This window comes from Ovis canadensis, chromosome 3 (genome assembly GCF_042477335.2).
Source record: "Ovis canadensis isolate MfBH-ARS-UI-01 breed Bighorn chromosome 3, ARS-UI_OviCan_v2, whole genome shotgun sequence".
NCBI classification, from domain to species: Eukaryota; Metazoa; Chordata; class Mammalia; order Artiodactyla; family Bovidae; genus Ovis; species Ovis canadensis.
In genome coordinates this window covers 20,302,350-20,323,727 of record NC_091247.1, presented here as the reverse complement: position 1 = coordinate 20,323,727, position 21,378 = coordinate 20,302,350, and the positions used below count along the sequence as shown (strand labels likewise).

General features: G+C 44.9%; 1 protein-coding gene across 5 annotated transcripts in view; it reads left to right on the top strand.

The window, feature by feature from the left end:
• Nucleotides 1–15,396: 15,396 nt before the first annotated feature.
• ROCK2 (Rho associated coiled-coil containing protein kinase 2) overlaps nucleotides 15,397–21,378 on the top strand; it is a 133,405-nt gene continuing 127,423 nt past the window's right edge. For all 5 annotated transcript variants that reach the window (XM_069582613.1, XM_069582612.1, XM_069582611.1 and 2 more), the window contains exon 1: nucleotides 15,397–16,034. In XM_069582613.1, the coding sequence (XP_069438714.1) occupies nucleotides 15,894–16,034 (141 nt within the window). In that variant the 5' untranslated portion in view covers nucleotides 15,397–15,893. The remainder of the gene's footprint in view (nucleotides 16,035–21,378) is intronic.

The window sequence follows — 21,378 nt, the reverse complement described above, 5'->3', positions numbered from 1 at the left end:
AAAGAAGTGGCATTTGAATAAAGCTCTGAAAGATGAAAAGATTCTCAAGGTAAATAAAGGGAGAAGGTTTTCCAGATTGAGGGAACAGCATGGACAAAGTCATGGGTGGGGGAGGGGGATGCATAGTTTATGGACCAAAAAATGAGAGGATAATTAGTCAAATTTACCTTTCCAGGAGCTTTTAAGCTGAAACCTATCCTTCAGAAAATTCCTGCTGAAGATGCTGGGTTTTTTTCCCCTGTTCTTTCTCCAAGTTTATACTTTTGCAACGTTCATGTACACAAAAATCATCAACTATAAATTAATAATTCACTGGCCCTGGACTTTAGAGTAGACAGAGGAGATGTAGGAAGTGGGGCTGAGAGTTACCGGGGACCAGATGGGGTCTTGAATGGGTCTCTCTCCTTGGGGACATCCTGGAGCCCTGGGAGTCTGCAGGAGGCAGCGAGACACACCAGGCTGCCTTCTCTAGATTCCGGTGATGCGGCCTGGGTTTCCAAGGACTGCCTTGCAGGATGGGGGCCTCTTGGGGATACACTACTGCTACTCAATAAGGGGGTGTCACCAATGCCTTTGAGCTGGAGAATAACCTCAACCACGGAGGAGCCCCCTGTGAGCCTGATCGTATGGGCAATGGCCACAGGGCCACCCCAAGGATCACCTACCAGACGTGATGAGCCCTGCTCCCAGCAGCGGCAGTGAGGCAGGCCCATGACCCAGTCACAGAGGCCCAGTCTGACTGCAGGCTAGTGCTCTTGGTCTCCTGCAAAACCCACGCAGGGTTCAGAGTTGGGCAGCTGCCATAGCTTCGCAGCTCCAGGGAGCTACACAGGGGTAAGAGGTCAGGTAACCAGAAACCAAAGTGGTACAAGTACCCTTGTGCCCTCCCAGGAATGCTGTTCTCAACAGAGGGGAAGGAGAGCTGGGGGTTCAGGGCCTGCCCAGGCAGGAGAGACTTCGAGAACCCACCTTTGCATCAATATGACATGTAGGGAGACTGAGATCACAGAATGAAGAGCCACTCCCAAACTCCCACGGCTGGCCACATTTTCAAATAACTCCATTTATTTTATGGTAGTTTTGGATTGTTATTCTTGTCAGTTTTCATAAGTTTTTCCAAGCGTTTTGACTTCATGTCTAGGATCCCTCAAGGTAATATTCTTGCTCAAGGTCCAATACATTTTTTTTTCTGGATTTTGACACTTCTTCAATAATTTTAAAAAGTCACTGTCTTTTGATTATCTTGACTTCAACTTTCCTAACAGATTTTAAATGAAAGTAGCAGTCATGGAATTAAAAGACACTTGCTCCTTAGAAGGAAAGCTATGACAAACCTAGACAGCACTTAATAAGAGACATCACTTTGCCGACAAAGGTCTGTATAGTCAAAGCTATGGTTTTTCCAGTAGCCATGTATGGATGTAAGAGTTGGACCATTAAGAAGACTGAGCACCAAAGAATTGGTGTTTTCGAACTGTGGTGCTGGAGAAGACTCTTGAGAATCTCTTGGACTGCAAGGAGATCAAACCAGTCAATCCTAAAGGAAATCAACCCTGAATATTCACTGGAAGGACTAATGCTTAAGCAGAAGCTCCAATACTTTGGCCACCTGATGTGAAGAGCCTACTCACTGGAAAAATTGAGGGCAAGAGGGGAAGCAGGTGACAGAGGTTGAGAGTATTGGATGGCATCACCCGACTCAGTGGACATGAGTTTGGGCAAACTCTGGGAGATAATGAAGGACAAGGAAACCTGGTATGCTGTAGTCAATGGGGTTGCAAAGAGTCGGAACGACTTAGTGATTGAACAACAACAAGGATAATAACAGGAATGAAATTTTTGCCAAGATTTGAACAGTGCCAGAAATATCCCTTACAAATGGTTTCCTCATCTAACACATTTTTCCTCAAAGAAAGGAATCACAAAAAGGAGAAGATAGCTGCCATCAGGAGATGAAGACAAGGACGCTGGCTGATGGCAGTTGAGAGGCTTGAGAGGAGGAAACTAGGATCCTAGTTCTCTTCTGGCTTCAGGGGCCTTGAGGAAGTCAGAATCCTTCCTTTTACAGTGTTAGTTCCTCAGCCTGATGTCCAAGGACCCTTATGACCCCACGAGCAACTTCTGTTCCAGTCATGTGTTTATTTTGGTCATCAGAACTGACTGGCCTCTCTCCTTATAATCCCCTCTAGTCTCTGCTCATTTCGCTATGTCCTTCTGCTGCCCTAGTTCTTACTATATTGTTCAGGTCCCTACATCTGCCCTGGGTGCTTCCTTAATTTCTTCAATTCAAATTGTTACAAGTTTGTCTGCAATGCTTAGTATCGATAGGATATTCAAGTTGGATGGCTCCTTAGAAGTTATGAACACAACTCTTTCGTTTCATAGGAGAGGAAATAGAGGCATGGCATGGGGAAATAATTTTCCTGTGATCACACAATCAGCAAATGGAAAAATTGATTCAGTTTTTCTGATTCTTGGCTTATGTCCATTGTATGATAACACAAGAGTTAATACTATCTATTACATTCATTTGGCCTTTAATAAGAATTATAATCAATATTTTATAGCTAATACATTAGCATCTTGTCATTAATTCTCATAGGTATTCATCTGTTCATTCATCCATCCACCCATCCACCCATCCATCCATCCATCCATCCATTCATTTTTTCAAGTAGCCAGCATTTATTGAGAGCCCATGTTCAAGCATGGTACTAGATACTGAAAGTGAAAGTGTTAGTCACTCAGTCCTATCTGACTCTTTGTGCCCCCATAGACTATATAGCTCACCAGGCTCCTCTGCCCATGGAATTCTCCAGGCAAGAATACTGGACAAGGTTGCCATTTCCTTCCCCAAGGGATCTTCCTGACCTAGGGATTGAACGCAGGTCTCCCACATTGCAGGCGGACTCTTTACCAACTGAGCCAACAGGGAAGTACTACGTATTATTATTATTTTCATTTCAGAGGGGAAGACTCTGATGCTCTAAGAAGTTCCATGTCATGTTCTAATTTTCTGAATGAGTTGAGTCTCAACAGGAAACAGAATTGTTTCAAGTTGTTTCTAGGAAGGAACTCTCTCCAGAGGCGTAGATAGGATTAAAGGAAGGTAAGGCATACTGCGGCTCCCAGGTATGAGCAACACTGAGAAGCTAGGGCCCCAGGGCAGGGGGAGGACCCAGTGTTGGTCTGGATCCCAGTGAGAAGGGAATGTAGTGTTTGGGAGATGGGGCTGCAGGTGTCAGGTGTGGAGCTGCTGCCAGAGGACATGTCAGTGAGAAGGGGAAGAAACCTTGTCCTTCATTCCAGTCTCTTCCCAGTGATGCCTTTTGACCAAACCCAACCTGAAGAAAGACAACAGGGGAGCCCAAGGGAGGTGGTCCTTAGAGGTCAGGCCCTGCAGCACAGAGCAGGGTGAACAAGCGAGGCATCCAGCCTAATAACCATGTGGAAAGTGGGTGAGCTGGAATGTCAGCTCTGCCTCCAGATGTCAGATCCTGTGCTTTCTTCTGTACCATAGGCTTGCTTGCATTTATGCCCTTGTGTGTTCATTCATCAATCAACCCTTTGTTCAGGTAATAAACAAGCTGAGAGCTTACTCCTTGATAAACCATATGTGTATGTCCCATTTCCCTCCAAATCACTTTCTGCCAAGCTCCCCAGTCATAGTCCATGAGGCACAGTAGGCATTCCACCCATTTTGTTGATGAATAAAGAGCTCCACTAAGGACCATTGGAGAAGGCAATGGCACTCCACTCCACTACTCTTGCCTGGAAAATCCCATGGATGGAGGAGCCTGGTAGGCTGCAGTCCATGGGGTCGCTAAGAGTTGGACACGACTGAGCGACTTCACTTCACTTAAGGACAGTAATGAACTGCACTAAAGGATGGTGCCCCAGAGTAAGCCTTAAGCCCACTCTCATCCTCTGAGGCATGGGGAGGGAATGCTGATGCACTCATCATATCGTCTTGGAATGAGAAGGTGGATTGTATTTGAGAGCTAATGCTTCTGATGCTCTGGGAATTCACACCCCTTCTGACAACACAAAGTTACAATGCCCGTGTCTTGCTGTCAAAGCATCTCCACTTTGCTGAGCTCCTCCCAGCTCTCAGCTCTGGCTGTGAAATCTCAGCACTGCTTCTTCGAGGGTTGTGGTGAAGCAGATGAAAGCAGAGCTTGCCCTCCCTTCAGACTTGTGGCTCACACCTCTTGGTTGGGGTGATCCGGTGATATATGTCAAGGTTTGAACAGCTTCCCCTTACAGGTCCTGCTGGGCTGCAGCGAACAGTGAACATGTGTAAACAGCCCAGCCCTGTTTAAACACTGTCAGTGAGAATGTCAACAAGAGATGGAAAGACTTGAAGACTGTGGTCATTGGCATTCGGCTTCTGGTAGTTGCCATTATATATATATATATATATTTTTTTTTTTTTTCTGGAAAAGTGCAAAAGAATCACAAAGGATGATCCTATCACTTGCTTATGTTTTTCTCAAATTCATCTACCTTTATGTACTTTAAGGTAAATTTAAAGTGCTTAGATGCAATAATCAATCTTGGTTACTTCCTTGGAGGAGCCTAGTAAAATCTGGAGGTCATCCTTGATACCTCTCTTTCTCTCTTCGTCCACACCCAGAGTGCAAGCTGGGAATATCTCAGGATATAAGAGAACAGAGTTTGGATGTGTATTAGGATCACATTTGTAGAGTCCCCTCACATACATTGTTTTCCACTGGACTCAACTCTGTGGAGTAGCTTTGACAGATGAGGAAGCGGAGTTCAGCAAGTTTGAGTGATTTGTCCAAGATCACATAACCCATAGATGGTGGTGCTAAGCCCTGAGCCCAGGACTCATGAGTACAACTTCAGCTTCTCCCACGGGCTCTGCTGTTTCAGATAAGGGAGAAAAATTGGCCCTCTTCCCAATGGTGATCAGAACAAGGATCTATCTGACCAGGTGCCTTTAGATTCATCTGCTTTCAAGAATTACTACCAAAAGTACTTAGAAAAATGGCCACAAAGAACCCTGCAAACACTGAGAGTGGACAGGTAAAAGAAAACTCTTGAAACCTGAGTGGGCTAAATTTCAGGGTTCTGCACAAGTAAGTGCTTCCTCTCTACCCACTGTGGGCCTGTGACCTTCCTGGTGTCACTTTTAATGAACCACACTGCTGGTGGCTTAACTATGGGCCTGGCTGTCATGAAATGCTTTTATTTGTTAAATAGAAAGAGACTTTTCTCCTTGACCCTCTTCTTCTCAGCCCAGTTTTCCCCAGCTCTAATTACTTTTAGACTTCATCAGAATTATTTCTTTGTCATGAACTTTCTCTGATCCCCATCTGGACTAGGCTCTCCTGCCTGTTATAATTCTCTTCACACTTTACAGTTTTTCTTTGTAGCACTTATCACATTTGCAATTGCTTGTTCATTTGCATTGCCATTTGTATCCTATCCATCCCTTCCATTAGATCATAAACCTAATAAAGGCCCACAGGGAATATTTCTCTGCTGATTACTATTGTGTAACCAGCACATAAATGTCTTCATTGAATGAATAAATTAATCAGTGAAAGAAATAATGCCTGACATCCAGTCAGTTCTGATGGGTGGGAAAGAATCAGTCTTTCAGGATGCTGAATGGTGTGGGAGCCTTATTTGTTCCCCATAGGAGAGAAACTGAAGCTCAAAGAGGTAAGTTAATTTGTCTGAGGTCACACAGCTAGAAAGGGACAGAGTTTGGCCTGGGATGAGGTTTCTCCAACTCTACTGCAGGTCCCAACCATTCATTGCCTGTCTGAAGATGTAGCTTTGAGCTGTTTGTGCTTCCAGCCACACAGTTCTGACTCCTTGTGGGCCCACTTCCTCTGGGTTCACTTCACAAAGGCCCCAAATTCATCTGGAGGCCAAAGCAGCAAATGGAATATTTCAAGGGCAACTTAGACATCAAAGTGCCACTCTAAAGGCCAGGAAGTTTAAAGTGGTTCCTTATTTCACAGTAAGACTGGCTTTTATGAAAACTAAGTGTTATCCCTGTATTCTAAAAACTGATCACTTTAACTACAGTTTTCTCCTTTGTATGCTTTGTGAGTTTTTAATTACTCATGATCATAAACCACTTAATTACAAATGGTGGCCTGTGGATTATGAAACAGCTCTCAGATGGGCCTCCTTCCACTTTGTTTTATCATATTGTTGCTGAGTCCCAAGTCTCTCCCCCATCATACCCATAATTGCTGAGAAGACCCCTAATGCCCATCACAGAGGGCCACAGATCCAGGGGATGGCACCTTGTGCCAGCATCTTCAATGACAGCAAGTCCCGGAGGACAGTAGTGGTGTATGTGGCATTGCACGGCACATTAGTACAGACTCTAGGCCTTCAGGGAAGCCAAGGAAAAAGAGACCTCTGCTCTCTTTCTCACCACTCATACCTCTGCTCTCTGTCGTTACTTGCTTTCTCATTTATTGATCTCACACTTAATCACACAAGTTCCTGTTTTGTTTGGAGGACTGTCCTCTTTTTCTATTTACAAACCCTAATGAACCTTGAGGACCCAGGTCACAAGCAACCTACATGTCCTGACCCCCTTGCTAGAAGATATCTCTTGCTCCAAGATCCTCTGTATTCTGTTAGCATATTATCGGTGAATATTTTCAGTCACTAATCTTTCTTGAATTACAATTATCTGTGGGGTTTTTTTTAATGGATACATTCATTCAGTCATTTGGTCATTAAACACTGAGTACCAGTTCAATCACCAGTTCTTTATTTCATTGGCTGTACTGGGTCTTAGCTGCAGCATGCAGGATCTTCCATCTTTGTTGCGGCATGTGAGATCTTTAGCTGTGGCACGTGGGATCCAGTTCCCTGACCTGGGATTGAACCCAGGCCCTCTGCATTGGGAGCGTAGTCTTAGCCACTGAACCACCAGAGAAGTCCCTCAGTGACTGATTCTCAAATGCAAACTCTACATAGGAAGAATCCATACTCAGTTCCTTTTTGTATCTGACAAAGAACCAGCACAATACTCCAGTTACATTTAGGAGAAAACAGGACATAGGAAGCTGGACTGGGAGGAAAAGGAAGGGAAGCTGCCATCCAGGGTGGCAGTGATGGGAAAAAAAAAGAAAAAAAAAAAAAGACTGGGAGGTAGAGGATAGGGCAGGTGGAACGGCAAGAGCAAAACTCAGAAGTGGGGATGCAATGGTGCCTTCTGTGAACAGCACATCCTATATGGTTTATAGTTTGCTGGATCAAAGTGTTTGGAGAATGAAATGGTAGGAAAGCAGTCTTCATATGGTGGATGGTAAATGATGAGAAATCACCAATATACTTTGGACACATAAAAGACCCATTTGGTGGGGTGGTGGGGTGTTAAAACACTGAGAAAGAAATAGACATATTGTTCTTTTCATGTATGTGAAACAAACACTTTGCTAAATATTTTGTTAAAAGCCACAGGGGACCCAGAGCTCAGGAAGAGTTAAGCTCTTCATTCAAGGAACAGAAGGGCATAGTGGAGGATGGTTGGAAGCTTGGTGGGTGGAGAAAGGAAGGAAGAATGACATTCCGCCTGAATGGAAACTGGCTTACCCAAAGAGCGAAGAGAGGAGTCAGAATGTTCAGTCTGAGAAGAAGAGAAACCATAGGAGAAAAGTCTGGCAGGGAACGTTCTGGACAACTTGCAGAAAGACCTGGGTTTCAGACTGAGGATTTCATGCATAATCATGGAGGATCCAATGAAGGTTTGGGAAGGGAAATCACATAAAACACCCTAGGGATGCAGAGAATGGGGTGGCCAAATGTGACATCAAATTCTCCTGCCAAACTGGAATCCAAGCTGAGCTTTCCAGGATCCCAGATATTTCTTGAAACCACTCTTTTCAAACATATATATTTATGTCTACGTGACTTATGTCTGTGTGACTCAAGTATACCTTCGAGCTGTGACCAGCTTGTTCTCCTCTGAGAATTTTTCATAGTTTACTGCTGAATAATAATCTGTCCTGGACGCATCTAATATCTTTCATCTGGAGATCTTAAGGAGACTTAATGACAACCAAGCTTCATTATTTCTGTTTCGCTTATGAGGAGACTGACTCACAGAGGAGTACTGCAATTTTCTCATTCACACTGGGAGTTACGACCAGAACTATGAATGAAACTTAGGATGAAACTCTGTTTTATAAACCATTAAACCCTGCCTCCTTTATAGGAATGGAGTTTGCAAAAATAATGACACCTTTGTATCAAGAGTTCATCCCTTTATTCTGTTATTAAATCTTGGCTTATGTGAGGCGGAAGCATCTAGCTACAATGCCAGCTTGTGTACTGTACATGCTGTTGTTCTGACATGAAGCAGGACAGGAAAGGGATGTGTTTTGGTGACGCCTAGACCATTGAGAGCTCATTGTTTTCATTTATCTATTCATTTATAACTTCACTTATTCATTCCATTATCATCTATCTGAGTTCCTATTACATCACCTGGAAAACGAGTGTAGTAATACAATCATTAGCGAAAGGCTGTTTTGAGAAGTAAGATAATTTCTACAAAGCACATTGCGTAGCACATAGTAAGCCCTTATACATAATGATAATTACTCTCATTAAACAAGTAATTGCAAGTGCCACATGGAAAGACAAAAACACACACACACACACACACACACACACACACAAAACATACTTTTACAATCCTATTTATCTGTGGAGAGAGGAAGGTTGCATCTAAAGGGTGGCTTAATTCCTGGGGAAGAGATGGCCTCAAATTAAAAACAGAGCCGATGGGTCTCAGATCGACCCAAGGAGACATGTTCACTCAGTCTGGAATGTGAAGTATCAGAAGAGCTAGGAAGTCATTGCTGGGTAGTGGAGGTTAAATTCTACTGTTAACCCAACCACATAAGAGATGGGCTAGGAATGAAGAGACAGAGAGAAACACAGACAAAATTCATATGAAAGAGAGGGGAGCAAGGCCTACAGATCAAGCTAGCTGTGGCAGCTTATTCAAAAAGCCTTATACCATAAGGCTTATACCAATGCCTTATTTACAAAGAGGTCAGCCCTAGAGTTTCTGTGTTTACTCTCCGATTATCCTTCCTTCTTCTTCTTCTAAGTCACTTCAGTCGTGTCCGACTTTGTGCGACCCCATAAACAGCAGCCCACCAGGCTCTGCCGTCCCTGGGATTCTCCAGGCAAGAATATTGGAGTGGGTTGCTATTTCCTTCTCCAATGCATGAAAGTGAAAAGTGAAAGTGAAGTCGCTCAGTGGTGTCCGACTCTTAGCGACCCCATGGACTGCAGCCTACCAGGCTCCTCCATCCATGGGATTTTCCAGGCAAGAGTATTGGAGTGGGGTGCCATTGCCTTCTCTGATTATCCTTCCTTAGTACTGCATTAAAGTTTTTGTCTCACCTGTGTTCAGGGCACATCCAAGAGAGCATTAAAAAGGAAGCAGTCAAGGTGGGACAGAGTCACAGAGCAGCAAAAATCTCTCTGAGAAGAGCAAGCCCAAGGAAACCCTCTTTCTGTGGATCATTTGGAACGTGATGAGTTTGATATTATTAGGAAACTGCCATTTCCTTATAGTTATTACAATTTCAGGCCTCTGTGTGCCCTAAAAGTTGGAATTAAAAATCTTTCCCAATCCAGACACAAAGCCCAGGAGCTGTAGAGAAAAATATTGGTAGATGTGACTTCATAAAAGGTAAACATTTAATGAGACAAAAGACACCAACATCAAAACTGAATAACAGGCAACAGACTGGAAGAAAATAATTGCAAACTGTAATTTTAACATATTTTAACATTATAACAGGAGGAATATCTATAAAGCATAAAAGCACCTATAAATCAGTAAGAAAAAGACAAATCCAAAGGACAAAGGATATAAATAGGTAATTTCAGAAGAACTAGAAAGACAAAATGCTCATTTTCAGTAGTAATTCTATGCCATCTGTGTTCCTGCTCAGTTATGTCGGACTTTCTTTGACCCCATGGACTGTAGCCCGTCAGGCTCCTCTGAACATGGGATTGTCCACGCAATAATACTGAAGTGGATTGCCATTTCCTCCTCCAGGGGATCTTCCCAACCCAGGGATTGAACCTGCGTCAGTAGTAATTCAGTTCAGTCAGTTCAGTTGCTCAGTCATGTCCAATTCTCTGCGACCCCATGGACTGCAGCATGCCAGGGGTCCCAGTTCATCACCAACTCCCAGAGCTTGCTCAAACTTATGTCCATTGAGTCGGTGATGCCATCCAACCATCTCATCCTCTGTCATCCCCTTCTCCTCCTGCCCTCAATCTTTCCCAGCATCAAGGTCTTTTCAAATGAGTCAGTTCTTTGCATCAGGTGCCCAAAGTTGTGGAGTTTCAACTTCAACATCAGTCCTTCCAGTGAACGCCCAAGACTGATCTCCTTTAGGATGGACTGGTTGGATCTCCTTGCAGTCCAATGGACTCTCAAGAGTCTTCTCCAACACCACAGTTCAAAAGCATAATTCTTCGGTGCTCAGGTTTCTTTATAGTCCAATTTTCACATCCATACATGGCCACTGGAAAAACCATAGCCTTGACAAGATGGACCTTTGTTAGCAAAGTAATGTCTTTGCTTTTTAATATGCTGTCTAGTTTGGTCATAACTTTCCTTCCAAGGAGTAAGCATCTTTTAGTTTCATGGCTGCAATCACCATCTGCAGTGATTTTGGAGCCCATAAAAATAAAGTCAGCCACTGTTTCCACTGTTTTCTCCTCTATTTCCCATGAATTGATGGGACTGGATGCCATGATCTTCGTTTTCTGAATGTTGAGCTTTAAGCCAACTTTTTCACTCTCCTCTTTCACTTTCATCAAGAGGCTCTTTAGTTCTTCTTCACTTTCTGCCATAAGGGTGGTGTCATCTGCATATCTGAGGTTATTGATATTTCTCCTGGCAATCTTGATTCCAGCTTGTGCTTCCTCCAGATCAGTGTTTCTCATGATGTACTCTGCACATAAGTTAAATAAGTAGGGTGGCAATATACAGCCTTGACGTACTTCTTTTCCTATTTGGAACCAGTCTGTTTTTCCATGAGTGGTTCTAACTGTTGCTTCCTGACCTGCATACAGATTTCTCAGGAGGCAGGTCAGGTGGTCTGGTATTCCCATCTCTTTCAGAATTTCCCATAGTTTATTGTGAGCCACACAGTCAAAGGCTTTGGCACAGTTAATAAAGCAGAAATAGATGTTTTTTCTGGAACTCTCTTGCTTTTTTGATGATCCAGTGGATGTTGGTACTATTTAAAGTATGCCTACCCCTTCATACAATTTCACTTTCAGGAATCTATGCTATTTAAATATGTCTGCATCAAGGCAAAAATAGAAGGATGTTCACTGCAACAATGTTTGTGACACTGAGAAAACACTAATCAACTCTCACATTTTTGGGGGTCAGCATTATTCTAAGTGTTTCATAGCAAACATGATGAGGAAACTGAGACACAGCTAGTGTGTGGTAGTGGCAGCACCCAGGCAATCTGTTTCTAGAGTCTGTTCTTAACCATTATGCCCTCTTTGTTGTTGTTTAGTCACTAAGTCATGTCTGACTCTTTGTGACCGCATGGACTGCAGCACACCAGGCTTCCCTGTCCTTCACTAACTCCCAGAGTTGCTCAAACTCATGTCCATTGAGACGGTGATGCTATACAACCATCTCTTCTTCTGTCACCCCTCTCTCCCATCCTCAATCTTTCCCAGCATCAGGGTCTTTTCCAATGAGTCGGCTCTTTGCATCAGGCGGCCAAAATGTTGGAAAGTGTTGGAACTTCAGCTTCAACATCAGTCCCCTCCCAATGAGTATTCAGGGTAGATTTCCTCTAGGATTGACTGATTTGATCTCCTTGCAGTCCAAGGGACTCTCAAGAGTCTTCTCCAACACCACAATTCGAAAGCATCAATTCTTTGGCGATCAGCCTTCTTTTTGGTTCAACTCTCACATCCATACATGACTACAGGAAAAATCATAACTTTGAGGACATGGACTTTTGTTGGCAAAGTGACGTCTCTGCTTTTTAGGTTTGTCATAGTTTTCCTTCCAAGGAGCAAGTGTCTTTTAATTTTATGGCTGCAGTCACCATCTGCAGTGATTCTGGAGCCTAAGAAATGAAAATCTTTCACTACTTTCACATTTTCCCCTTCTATTTGCCATGAAGTGATGGGACTGGATGCCATGATCTTAGTTTTTTGAATGTTGAGTTTTAAGTCAGCTTTTTCACTCCCCTCTTTCACCCTTATCAACAGACTCTTTAGTTCCTCTTCACTTTCTGCCATTAGAGTAGTATCATCTGTATATCTGAGGTGGTTGATTTTTCTCCTGGCAATCTTGATTCCAGCTTTTGATTTATCCAGTTTGGCATTTCTCATGATGTACTCTGTATGTAAGTTAAATAAGCTGGGTGACAGTATACAGCCTTGATGTACTTCTTTTCCAATTTTGAACTAGTATGTTGTCCCAGACTGGTTTTAACTGTTGCTTCTTGACCCACATACAGGTTTTTCAGGAGACAGGTAACTGCTGCTAAGTCGCTTCAGTCGTGTCCGACTCTGTGCGACCCCATAGATGGCAGCCCACGAGGCTCCCGTCCCTGGGATTCTCCAGGCAAGGACACTGGAGTGGGTTGCCATTTTCTTCTTGTATTCCCTTTTCTTTAAGAATTTTCCAGTTTGTTGTGATCTACAGAGTCAAAGGCTTTAGCGTAGTCAATGAAGCAGAAGTAGACGTTTTTCTGAATTCCCTTGCGTATGCCCTCTCATCCACACTATGGAACACAGAATAGCAGTTAAACAGAACCAGGCCAATCTCTGTGACAGATCTGAAGATGTCTCTAGGACATACGACTAAAGGGAAAATATCAGTGGCAAAACACTGTGATACGGTGTAATACCGTATACATGGGCAAGAGATACACATAGGTATATACAAATACGTATGTATGAGAATGGATTAAGGCCTGGAATGATAAGAGAATGTGTGTAGAGAGATTTGGGAGTGTCATTTTTCAAGATATGTTCTATCTGGTTGTGGTTTGTGTGAACTTTTACAAGAATGTATTTGTGCTCTCTTGGTAAAATAATTATTGTACTGAAATAAACAAGTAAGAAATAAAGAAATAAAAAAGATTTAATTCCTATTAAGGGATTAGTCTTTTCTTCCACATTGACAATGGTAGAGGTAGTGGATAAAAGTCTTCTATACTGTGGCTTTTTCTAGTCTATGTAAATGACCCTATGTAAAAGGTGCCTCTTCTCTATATCTTGTTGATCATTATGTTTTTCTTTTTAAGTAAGGTTTTCATGCCTGGTATTTGGGGTCATGGCTTTCTGTTAGTCCACCAACCTTCATAAAAATATATGGCCAGTCACTGAAAAATTAATTTGAAAATTGAGAACCATATGGTGTTCCTTCTGCTTTGCCTATTCTATTGTGATCAGGTAAAAGGATTGGTAATCAAGGATTATCTCATTATTTTGCTTCAGTGCAAAAGCAGGTGGAGTGTCCAGCTCACTCTGACCTCTTGGTGTGGTCTGTGGAGGTATAAATGAGTCACTTAGCATACACAGTGAAAGGACTGACCTTTGACCAGAAGTCAGTGTTATTATCTGACTGGAAAAAGCTGTATTGGATCCTCCAGGATCTCTTCCTGCCTCATCCAGGTGAGGGTGGCTTTAACACAGAAGGAAAGATGACGCTTCTAGAAAACTCACTGACTTAAAATGCTTTTACAAGGTTAGGCCTTTAGAACTAGGTTGCTCTTCTGTGGGCTTCTGACATGCCAATGAGAGAGGTTCTTAAAATTCTTACTATTTATCAGATATCAGAGTGCAGATTTTTGGAGTGGCCCCTGTATCCTAGTATAGTTTTTCAATTTTTGAAATTTAAATGTTCTCTTAAGCATCTTTTAGGAAGGAAAAAAGATCGCATTTACTTAACTGTATTCACCTCCTCTTCATAAGGCTGCTCATTTTAGTTTTGAGTGGTGTGTACAAATTATTTTTTTAACTTCGTTGTTTTATTTAACCTTATTTCCAATACATCTTTTCATGTACTTGCCAAAATTTGACGTGCTTGACTTGAATCCTGTATACCTGCCAGGATTCCTTCTGTTAATGTGACAGAGCTTGTTTGGATTATTCCCCAAGCGTTGGACAACTGGGTCCCTTCCCAGGTTTTGGTCATTATGGACATTCTGAACAGCCCTGCTGTAAACATCTTTATGCAAGTTCTCCCCCCACCCTCCTTGGGATCATTTCCTTAGAAATGGACTTCCTTAAATGGGTTTACTGGGTCAAAGGGGCTCAATGAACAGCTTTACAGCTCTTGGCACATATTTTTCAGATTGCGCCCTGGGTGGATCTGACCAATGGCGCAGGCCGGAGAAGGCAGGAATGTGGACAAGCGGCGGCCCCTCTGACCGCCCCTCTTCCGCCACACCCCCACCCCCAACCCCCCGCAAAAAGCCCAAGAGCTCGAGGTCTGAGGATGGAAAGCAGTTTTTCTATGGCCCCTCTCGTTCTTTTCGTGGTCGGGTGTTCAAGCCCAGCTGGGGAGAACGACAATTAAGGGAGGCGCAGCGAGGTGTTGGGCAGTCCCGGGACGCCTGCCCTAGTGCGGGGAGGTGGAAACAAGCAGCGCTTCCAGGCCCTCCTGCCGCAGGACTCGCATTCCACCCGCCCGTTCCTCGTCCCGTTTTCGAGTCCTAGGCACGCCCTCCCAGCCCTTCCACTACCATCCCCGTGGCCCAGGCGGGCCCCTCGCGAGCGCGGAGCTCCACACGCGAGGGCAGCCACCGAGCGGCCGCTATTATTCCGGCGCGGGTGATGCAAGGCAGCGCATAGCTGCGCGCTGAGTCAGCTGAGCCGGGCGGGGGCGGGGGCGGGGGGCGCCGAGCCGCCCATCCCCCCAACCCCCACCCCGGCCTCTGGGCCCCGCGTCGGGCGCAGCCGGGTGACCTCGGGGCGCCGGTGGGGGTGGGTGCGGTGGGCCTCCGAGTACGCGGGGTCGGTCGCCCCGGCAAGGATCGGCGGGAGCTGAGGGAGCCGGCGGCGGTAGGGTACACCCTCCCCTCCCCTCAGCTGGAGCTCGCGGGTCCAGCAAGGCAGTGACCGCGCGCCGCCCGACCGTTTACCCTGTGAGAATCAACAAGGGGAGGCGGACACAGAGAAAGAAGGAGGCTGAAAAAGGAGAAATGCGAAGCCAAGCAGACAGGAGGAAACGATAAAAAAAAAACAAAAAAACAAAAACCCACACGAGGAAACGGGCGTGAAGAGGCGGAGGCCGGCGGGCGGCGGCGGCGGCGCGCGGGGGGCGGGGCCGGGAGCGCGCGGGGCGGGGCGGGGCGAGCGCGGGGGCGCGCCGCCAGCCGCGGCCCGAGGGGCTTGTGGGTAGTGGCTGTGCGCGGCCGGAGACGGGCGCCGCGCGGGAGTGTGTGAGGGGCACGGGAGTGTGGGGCGCGGGCGGCCGCCGGCGGTCATGGGAGCCGGCTGGCCGCGGCCGTAGTTGTCTGGAACCGGGGCTTCACCTTCCCGGAGACCCCAGAGGGCGGGACAGCCCCCGGGGGGCCCGGTGGTGGCGGCGCCACTTCCCCGCTCCCGCCCTCGGAGTCCTGAGGGAGCTCGCGGCGGAGGAGTGGACCGGGCGGCGCGAATCTGACTGAGGGGCGGGGACGCCGTCTGCTCCGCGCTGCTCCCGGGGCCGGGCGGGCCTCCCACAGCCCCAAGGCCCCGGGGCGCTGAGCTCCAGGCGCGCGGTGGGCCCGGGCGGAGCCCCGGCCGGAGCCGGTGGTTCGAGGGCGGCGGTAGGCCCCGAGGCCGGCCGGGCCGGAGCGCGGGGAGCGGAGTGCGGGCCTGGCGGCGGCATGAGCCGGCCCCCGCCGACGGGGAAGATGCCCGGCGCCCCCGAGGCCGTGTCGGGGGACGGCGCGGGCGCGAGCCGCCAGAGGAAGCTGGAGGCGCTGATCCGAGACCCTCGCTCGCCCATTAACGTGGAGAGCTTGCTGGTATGTGGCCGGGGGCCCGGGAGCCCTCCCTGATGACCGCTCGAACCGTAGATTGCCCCGACTGCCCACCCCTCTGTGCCCACCCAGCAGTGGGGGCGGGCGGCGGGGGGGAGGTCTCGCCCCACCCTGCCCAGCTTCCCGGCAGCTGGGCCCCGGGTTGGGGAGACCAGACAGTTCTGCGACCGAGTTCCGGGAGTAGAGAGACCCACCTTGGATTCTTCCCTTCTGCCTCCTGGAGCTGGTGTCACCCGCGGCTGCCCGGGTCTTGGAGCGCTGGGAGGAAGCACCCCTCTTTTTCTTCCCCCCCTGCCCTGTGGGTCGGGGGTCGGGTGGGGAGACCTGCTGTCCATCAGACCTCAGGCTAGCCCATCTGAAAGAGCGTCATGCTGCCTGGGGACGCGCGTCAGAGCAAGAGAAACCCGGTGGCTGTCCCTACGGGAAGTCCCTACCTGGGGTACATGACAAAGAGTTCAGTCTGAAATCTGGTAACACACAGCCTGAAGTTTCCATGTTTTCAGTTGTCTATGAACATTAATCGTTACAATTCAGTGCATTTCAATTTCTGTAAGTTTAATTTCCGCGATTATTGCCCAGGAGCTATAGAATTCACTTGAATTGTAGTGTACTATCAGTCTCTCCTTTTCATTGTTTCTTTTTCCTGAGATGGCCTTGGAGATCCCAATTAATAGCCACGTAAAGCCTGCTAGTTGGCTTTGTTTAAGAAAGGAACAAGATTGATCAGAAATGCACTGTAGAATGCTTATTTATTTCTTGCTTTTGTTAGGATACACTGTTGTATTTTACAGACTCTTTGATTAGTATTCAATAGAGATGCATTTATGGGAAAAGGTAGGGGGTGTAGGTTTTTACCTTGGGGAGCAGAAGAAAGTGAAAAAGATGTGCTGGATGTTAAATTAACTCTGGACAACTAGAATTCTGGTAGGTGATCCTTGGATCCTTTAGGTATTTTCTTCCAGAATGCCTGTTATACTCCCTGACAGGAGAAATCTATTGACTATATGATGAGAAAAACTCTCTTCCCTTTCCAGTGACTGACTGACTTTCCTTCAGAAGCTGTTATCCTTTGAGGTTTCTGGAATCATTTGCGGAGTGACTCAGTACCCTTTGGCCAAAGTGCAGGAACTGACTAAAGAGTGTCTTTCTGTACAGTGCACAGAATGTAGTGATGTACTGTGTCAGACGTGTTTGACATTTTCTTTTACTGATTTTCCTGTCAGTGTGTTGTTCCTGTTTTCATGGGAGCATGACACTCTCATAGTGTTTCAAAGTCTTCGATTGGGGATAGAGTTGGTTGCATGAAGGGCATAGCTTTTCCCAGACCAGAGCAGAGACTCTGGGCTTCACTCCCAGCATTTTCACTTTGGTATTTTGCTAGCAAAACTCTGACCTAAGGCCAGAAAGTTCAGTTAAAAATAGTACAGCAAATCTCAAGTATTCATCAGGTTCATATTCAACCTCAGAAATTTTTTGCACTTTCATCTCTTAGGCTTTACTGATGTTAATTATTAGGGTCATTATGAGCTTGAGCCTAAGCTATTTATGATCATACATTCTTTTTTTATTAAAGTGCTTTCTAAATTATTAAAATGAAGGCTGCTTTTTAAAAAATGAAGCATTACACATGCTCAGTAAACTGCCTGGTCCATTCATTTATTGAGTGCCTAGGTCAGCCAAGACACTTTACACCTTTATTAAGGTAACATACTGCTAGTAGGACATCACATGCTGCTGACTGGACAGATTTCATCTTAGCTGTTTTTAGCTGATTAACTGTTATGGTTCTGGGTTGCAGTAAATCTTATCAGGCCCAAAATTGTCCTTTACTCTTTGAGGTTGCTGGTGTTTCTACTGTAGAACGACAAGCTGAAGATTTTTTTAAAAAAACCATGTTATTTACAGTGTTAGCTTTAAACATGTATATTTAATTATATCAAATAGTAGAATGAATTGATTTTTTAAAATGTGGTAATGCAGGAGACATGGGTTTGAAGATTCCCTGAAGTAGGAAATGGCAACCTACTCCAGTATTCTTGCCTGGAAAATTCCGTGGACAGTCCATGGGTAGAAAAGAGTCGAACACAATTGAGTGCCTGATTGTGCACACAGCCTGTCCATAACATAAAATTGACTGTTTTAACCATTTTAAATGTACACTTCAGTGGCATTACATTCACATTATTGTGCAAATATCACCACTGTCCATCTCTAGGACTTTTTCTTCTTTCCAAACAGAAATTCCATGAGTTAATTTTTTTAAAGTGTTATAAAAACATATTTCCTAAAATCATGGTGAGGGTCACTTTAAAGATTTAAAACCTTACTGTAAACCTACTGTGAATGGCATTTCTTTTGATTTTATTATAGAAGATATTAATATTTTTTTCTAAAACAGAGACAATTTAATATGATAAAAACACAGCCACAAATCTTAGTTACTTATTTTGGAGCTTAGAAAGTACCATTTAAAATTATATACTGCCTAAGGTGACAAAACTAAGAGGTGAAGTATACCAGAAGTTACTGTTATAATAGTTACTGTTACTATTATAGGTACTGTAGGCTAGGCCTTGAAGTTAAAACTGTTGGAGAAAGTATTCTGTGAGATAACATGTAAAAGTGCTTAGCTCAGTGCTTGGTACATAGTAGTGCTTATTAAATTTATCTCACTTCTCTGCATTTAGAATATTTTTAGGTGTTTTTAATTTCCTTTGAAAAGGAAAATGGTTCTATTGGCAGCTGTTTCTTGCTATAAAATTTTGAATGAATGACGTTATGTTTTGAATTTGCCATCAGAAAAGTGCTAGCAGTCACCAGGCATAGATAGATCTGAATTCTAAGACTGTCAGTACAGAGACTAAAGTGTCTTTTTTCTCTTCTGTGGCTCGTTTTAAAGAGGCTTTATGTGGATCCTTCAGATTAATCTGAAAAGCATATATCCCTTTTGTGGTTGCAGATTGTAAGTTGCTAGGTATTACTTAAAAACAGAGTTTTGAGAGAGATTTGCTTCTGTAGTATTCCCCACCCCCTCTCCCCCCGAGGGAAGGATCTTCAGTAGTATACTTTTTCATCCGTTTGAAACTTTTGAGTATATACCCATGTTTTGTTGTTAAGACTAAGCTTCCCATACTGCTTACCCAAATATTACGGTAAAAAGAATTGTCCTTTACTGTTGTGCTGGAGAGATGTCTTTCTAACGGTTTGTGCTTTGATTTATTATTTTAAAGAGTAAATGTTTATTGTAACCCCTGGGATTCAGGCTTGGGTAAAGTGTTCTATTAGGCTTGTGTTGATGGGAAAAGGTGATTAAAAACTTAGGATTTTCAGTAACTTAGAATACAAAACACTTCATTTGATTCATTTTTATTAAACCTGTAAACTATGTGAAAATATTTTTTATCAAAGTGGTTTTTGCTAAAGCTTATTTGATGTAACGTCTGTCCTGATCTGATGTTAAGTATTTTAGGCGGTTTATCTCTCTTGGCGTAAATAATAATAGCTTCCCCTGGAGAAATATTGGAGTTTCCCAGGTGGCTCAGTGGTAAAGAATCCGGCTGCCAATGAGGCACGGACTCAATCCTTGGGTCTGCAAAAGCCCCTGGAGGAGGAAATGGCAACCCACTCCAGTAATCTTGCCTGGAGAATCCCATGGACAGAGGAGCCTGGTGGGTTACAATCCATGGGATCACAAAGAGTCGGACACGACTGAGCTACTGAGCACAAGAGAAATAATAGCGTTTGATTTCAGGATGCTACCCCAGACTCCCCAGAGTTTTGGGGACTATACTGTACATAGTATATTTACTTTATTACTATTTTAAAATCCAAATATTCTGAATTTGGAAACATCTTGCTCCAAGGTAAGGCTAGCACAGACTAAGTAAGGAAGTACTGACTTAACACACACCTTAAAAAGTTGTAAAGAAATAGTGGATAATTATCTTGAAGCCTAAGCCGTTGTCCGTTGTTTGGTTGAGTCCTGATCAGATAGTTCTCTTTTGCAATTTCAAATTCTGAAGTATTCTAAGCATACTAAGAGAATATAGCATCCAGAATGGTGCTAAAGATTACGTTTGCCTTTTCTAGAACTTTATATAAGTGGAATCCATAGTTCAGTTCAGTTCAGTCGCTCAGTCAAGGCTATGGTTTTTCCTGTGGTCAGGTATGGATGTTAGAGCTGGACTGTGAAGAAGGCTGAGCGCCGAAGAATTGATGCTTTTGAACTGTGGTGTTGGAGAAGACTCTTGAGAGTCCCTTGGACTGCAAGGAGATCCAACCAATCCATTCCGAAGGAGATCAGTCCTGGGTGTTCTTTAAAAGGAATGATGCTAAAGCTGAAACTCTAGCACTTTGGGCACCTCATGTGAAGAGTTGACTCATTGGAAAAGACTCTGATGCTGGGATGGATTGGGGGCAGGAGGAGAAGGGGACGACAGAGGATGAGATGGCTGGATGGCATCACTGACTCGATGGACGTGAGTCTGAGTGAACTCCGGGAGTTGGTGATGGACAGGGAGGCCTGGCGTGCTGCGATTCATGGGGTTGCAAAGAGTCGGACACGACTGATGTACTCTTATATCTGGCTTCTTTAGTTCAGGATAGTTTTTGAGATTCATCCATGTTATTTTGTGTATCAGCAGTTTGTTCCTTTTTTTATTGCTAGCTAGCATTCTGTTTGGAGAAGGAAATGGCAACCCACTCCAGTGTTCTTGCCTGGAGAATCCCAGGGACGGCGGAGCCTGGTGGGCTGCCGTCTATGGGGTCACACAGAGTTGGACACGACTGAAGTGACTTAGCAGCAGCAGCAGCAGCAGCAGCAGCATTCTGTTGTCGGAGAAGGCAATGGCACCCCACTCCAGTATTCTTGCCTGGAAAATCCCATGAACGGAGGAGCCTGGTAGGCTGCAGTCCATGGGGTCTTGAAGAGTCAGACATGACTGAGCGACTTCACTTTCACTTTTCACTGTCATTCATTGGAGAAGGAAATGGCAACCCACTCCAGTGTTCTTGCCTGGAGAATCCCAGGGACGGGGGAGCCTGGTGGGCTGCTGTCTCTGGGGTTGCACAGAGTCGGACACAACTGAAGCGACTTAGCAGTAGCAGCAGCAGCATTCTATTGTATGTATAGTGCACAATTTGTTAGGCATCTTCTGTTGATGGATGCTTGGGTTGTTTTCAGTTTTGGGCTATTTTGTATAATATACTTTAGCTTTTAATAAAGCTTACTGTAAGCAATCTAGTAGTAAGTCTTTACGAGGACACATTTTCATTTCTCTTGAGTTAAATACCTAGTAGTGGCATTACTAGGCCATAGGGTAAGTGTATC